This window comes from Alligator sinensis, unplaced genomic scaffold (genome assembly GCF_000455745.1).
Source record: "Alligator sinensis unplaced genomic scaffold, ASM45574v1 scaffold520_1, whole genome shotgun sequence".
NCBI classification, from domain to species: Eukaryota; Metazoa; Chordata; order Crocodylia; family Alligatoridae; genus Alligator; species Alligator sinensis.
Genome location: NW_005842064.1, coordinates 939,095 through 943,100, shown reverse-complemented (window position 1 = coordinate 943,100; position 4,006 = coordinate 939,095). Strand labels below are relative to the sequence as shown.

General features: G+C 46.2%; 1 protein-coding gene across 1 annotated transcript; it reads left to right on the top strand.

The window, feature by feature from the left end:
• The first annotated feature begins 279 nt into the window (after positions 1-279).
• Positions 280-2,335, top strand: HOXB13 (homeobox B13). The gene is made up of 2 exons (XM_006023331.1): positions 280-916; positions 2,082-2,335. Exons 1-2 carry the CDS (start codon positions 280-282, stop codon positions 2,333-2,335), a joined length of 891 nt encoding a protein of 296 aa, XP_006023393.1.
• The last annotated feature ends 1,671 nt before the right edge of the window (positions 2,336-4,006 follow it).

Genomic DNA, 4,006 nt, shown 5'->3' with positions numbered 1-4,006 from the left:
CCCAGTTGCAATAAAAGTATTTTCGCAATTTCTGCAATAAGAGTTTATTAGACTTTTTCCCCCCTTCCCTTCTCCCCTAACCTCTCCAGTGGGTGCGCGGCAGCCAATGAGCAGCTCCGCTTGGAGAGCCACGTCGTTTGCGTCAGTGTAGCTTGGCTGGAAGAAATGCAGCCTCCTTTGCAGTTCTCAGGCTTTTAAAAAGATTAGGAAGCCTTCTCCCGTTGCCCGTCTGCTGCTGAGCATGATCTGACCAATGCACCGGCCTGCAAACCTCGCTGCATGGACCCTGGGACTTTTACAAGCCACGACGAGCTGGATGAAAGCAATAAGAGCATGGAGGGGCTTATGGGCGCGGGCAATTTTGCTACTAACCAATGCAGGAATCTGGTGGCTCACTCGGCCTTGGGAGGTCCCTCTCCTTCAACCCTGATGCACAGCTCTAATTACCCCACGATGGATGCCGCCAATGCGGGGCCTGGGGAGCCCTCTAAGCAGTGCATCCCGTGCCCCGCAGTCCCCCAAGGGTCCTCCACCACCACGCCTTTACCTTACGGATATTTCGGCAGCGGCTATTATTCTTGTCGGGTTGCCAGGAGCTCCCTCAAACCTTGCCCCCAGAGCAGCTACCCCGCTGAGAAATATGTGGATACTCCGGCTGCGGGGGAGGAATTCCAGCCCCGACCAACAGATTTCGCTTTCTACCCAGGCTACGCAGGCCCCTACCAGCCCATGGCGAGCTACCTGGACGTTTCTGTAGTTCAGACCATGGGTGGGCCGGGAGAGGCCAGGCATGAGACACTTTTACCCGTGGACAGTTACCACCAGCCCTGGGCTTTAACCAGCGGTTGGAACAGCCAGCTGTGTTGCCCCAAAGATCAAAGCCAGGCTGGGCACTTCTGGAAATCTGCCTTTGCAGGTAATGTCCCCGACCCCTTTGCACGTTTAAGGCGTTTTGGTGGGAAGCTTTACGTAGGTTGAACCATGAGGGTGTTCTCCCTCCCCCATCAAATTGTTGTTATGCTCCAGACCGAGGGAGGGGCTTTTCAGGCAGTGTTAATGTTAGGATTAAAGAATGTAGCTTGAGGCAGGGCACCAACGGAGCGCAGGAGCAGAATTCACTTCCATCTGCCTCCACCAGTGTGCCCCGCCAGCTCCACCGCTGCAGGCAGGCAGTCCCCCGGCCCCATTCTGATTCACCCCTGGGCTTTGCAATGTTGCACGAGCCGAGCTCAGCGAGTTCAAATAGAAATCAGTTTTATTTTAATTCGACAAGGTGCGTTGCAACATGTCACACTCCCAGCCGAGGCAACAGGGCACTGATACGATTCCCGTTGGCTCTTGAACTTGGCAACGTGGAACGAGCAAATCGAGTCAATAGAATTGGCTGTTATTCTGGTTTAAAAATTCAACACGGCCCAATCTATACGAGTAGATACAGAATCTGTACCAAATCTACCGAAAATATAGAAATTACTTTCTTCGGATGCAGTAATGCACGGTGAAAGATGTCATACTCGCCCCCAGCAACGACATGGACATTAATATGATCACGATACAACAATGAGCGTTGCAATACTACTCTATGCGAAAAGATATAAAATTATTCCGGCTCAGAAATGTGCTTTGGGAAGGTCCGCACTTGCAAGTGGACATTAATATTATTCTGATTCATTCGTGCACCTTGCAACTTCCTAAATGTATTTTCTCCTAAGGATCTTTTTTTGTCTGAATAAAAGGCAGGGACAGATAATGTAATCGTGGTTGAATCATCCCAGAGAAAATGGGGGCGCTCGTTTTCCCCCTAAGAAAAGACAGGGATGAGACGTGAGGTCGGGAAGAAAGGGATCCATATTTGAAGGTAAAAGCGGAGAGCACAGCGAGGCTTGATTTCCCCTCAGTGGTAGGAAACGCGTCAGTCGAGCCAGAAGAAAGAGGGGCTCTGGGGTTAGTCAATTTCACCCCCGCACGCGTGGTTCTGGTCAGTTTCCCCAGTACCCTGAGCCCTGGGTGAGCCTGCGAGGGACTGGTTCCCCTGAGCTGAGCTCTGCCTTTTCTCTCCTTCTCCGTCTCTCCACTCTCAGATGCTGTAGCTCAGCACCCGCCGGACGGCTGCTCCTTCCGCCGGGGTCGGAAGAAAAGGATCCCGTATAGCAAGGGGCAGCTGAAGGAGCTGGAGAAGGAATACGCCAGCAACAAATTCATCACCAAGGACAAGAGGAGAAAGATCTCCGCCGTCACCAACCTCTCGGAGAGACAGATCACTATTTGGTTTCAGAACAGGAGGGTGAAGGAAAAGAAAGTCATCGCCAAAATCAAAAGCAGCAGCACTCCTTGAGGAAACAACACCATTAAAATAATCCACAACAATGAGCCCCATTTTCAAAGGGATCTGGGTAGACTTGAGGTGTAAAGAAATACCAAATGAGGGGGAAAATAATCAGCTGGAAATTGGACTCATCTGCGCCCCAAATCCCCCACTGCCATCCCACTGACCCCAGGCGAAGCGTGCGCTTCCCAGGGTTTTCTCAATGGTCTTGTTATTATCTCCTTTAATAAGTTAAACCCAATTGTAAATGCCGATGATTTAGGGAGATGCAATATTATCCAGTCTGTATGTAGAGGAATGTGTGCAGTTTACATTTTTGCCTTATAGTGCCACTATGAAGTCATATTCTCTCTCTCTTTCTTTTGTATGAGGTCCATCTTTACAAGCGCTTTAGCAAACTGCCTAATTAAACTGAATTAATAAATTCCAATACGTAACACGGCTCTGATGGCTTCTCGTTGGGCATATGTTCACCAAACCCGCCTGCTATATGACGAACGGCAGAGAACTGAGGGTATGAAGATGTGGGCATGAATCCCTTTTGAAGGGGAAACCTTTTACACAACGTGTTCAAACCTTGTGTGTGCTTAGCTGAAAAATTAGTCCTTTTAACCACAGTTTGATACGAAGAGATATATAACATTTCAATCTTATATGTATGCGTGTGTATAAGCACACGCGTATACAAATCTATGCAACAAAAGTGTATTTTTCCTTGTATTTATAAATATATATTTGTACATATATGCGCGTACAAAATGTAATTAGGTGTATACACACGTATATACACAAACGCGTATTTATTAATATGTTTCTTATACATTTTGCGTGATTATACACACGTGTACCCACATTCATGCACACAGATAAATGCAAAATAATGTTCTATGTGTTTAAATATGACTGTACACATGCGTACATACATATATACAAGAGTGCGTCTCTACATATATGGACGCATGTATTTACATGCAGATTAACACAGTTATATATACGTACATACATGCATACACTTTGTATACCTGCACATATGCGTAAATATATGTGCCCGTATATTTATATACATTTTCCTTCTCTCAGTCTTCATAATTCACAGTCGTATTCGACATTTGATAGGTAAACGGAAAGGATAGCTTTTGTAACACTAATAAGAATTGCTCTTTAGCAATGTTAGATTCTACTAAGACATGTTTGCGCTATTTATAACGAAGCAGTGTTAAACGATAAAATATGCTGTTAAAACATGCGAAATTACCTCGCCTTTTAGGATCATGACTGCAATTTTAGAGAAGCGACCGGCCTACGAATTTTAAAGTAAGACGTAGAATGTCTTTGTGTCACATCCCAGTGTTTTAGAAGCAGCTGCGAGAATTTCCAGCAATTATCTCCCCCCCGGAGTTGCATATAAAGTGTAAACTTGCGTGCATACAACTTTAGCGACTGCCACTTAGCTTGATGTCAAAGCAAGTCAAAAAAAATATTGGTGCCTACCCCCCTGGTTCAAGTTGACTTGAAAAAAAAATCTAAGCAATAAACCCACGGCGTGCATCCTAAATAAGGACTGATCCTTATTTAACAGGTTCTCTCTAATGTATTTTTTCCTGTTTTCCAGCTAGCAGAATCTTAAATTCATAAATACTGACTTGGGGGCGGGAGGAGGGGGGTGGGGGGGGAGAGGAT

What these genes read in the sequence shown, in the direction of transcription:
- HOXB13 (XM_006023331.1), top strand. Translation starts at nt 280, where the DNA reads ATGGACCCTGGGACTTTTACAAGCCACGACGAGCTGGATGAAAGCAAT. An exon ending in CTGGAAATCTGCCTTTGCAG is followed by an intron (nt 917 to 2,081) that starts GTAATGTCCCCG and finishes CTCCACTCTCAG; the next exon opens with ATGCTGTAGCTCAGCACCCG.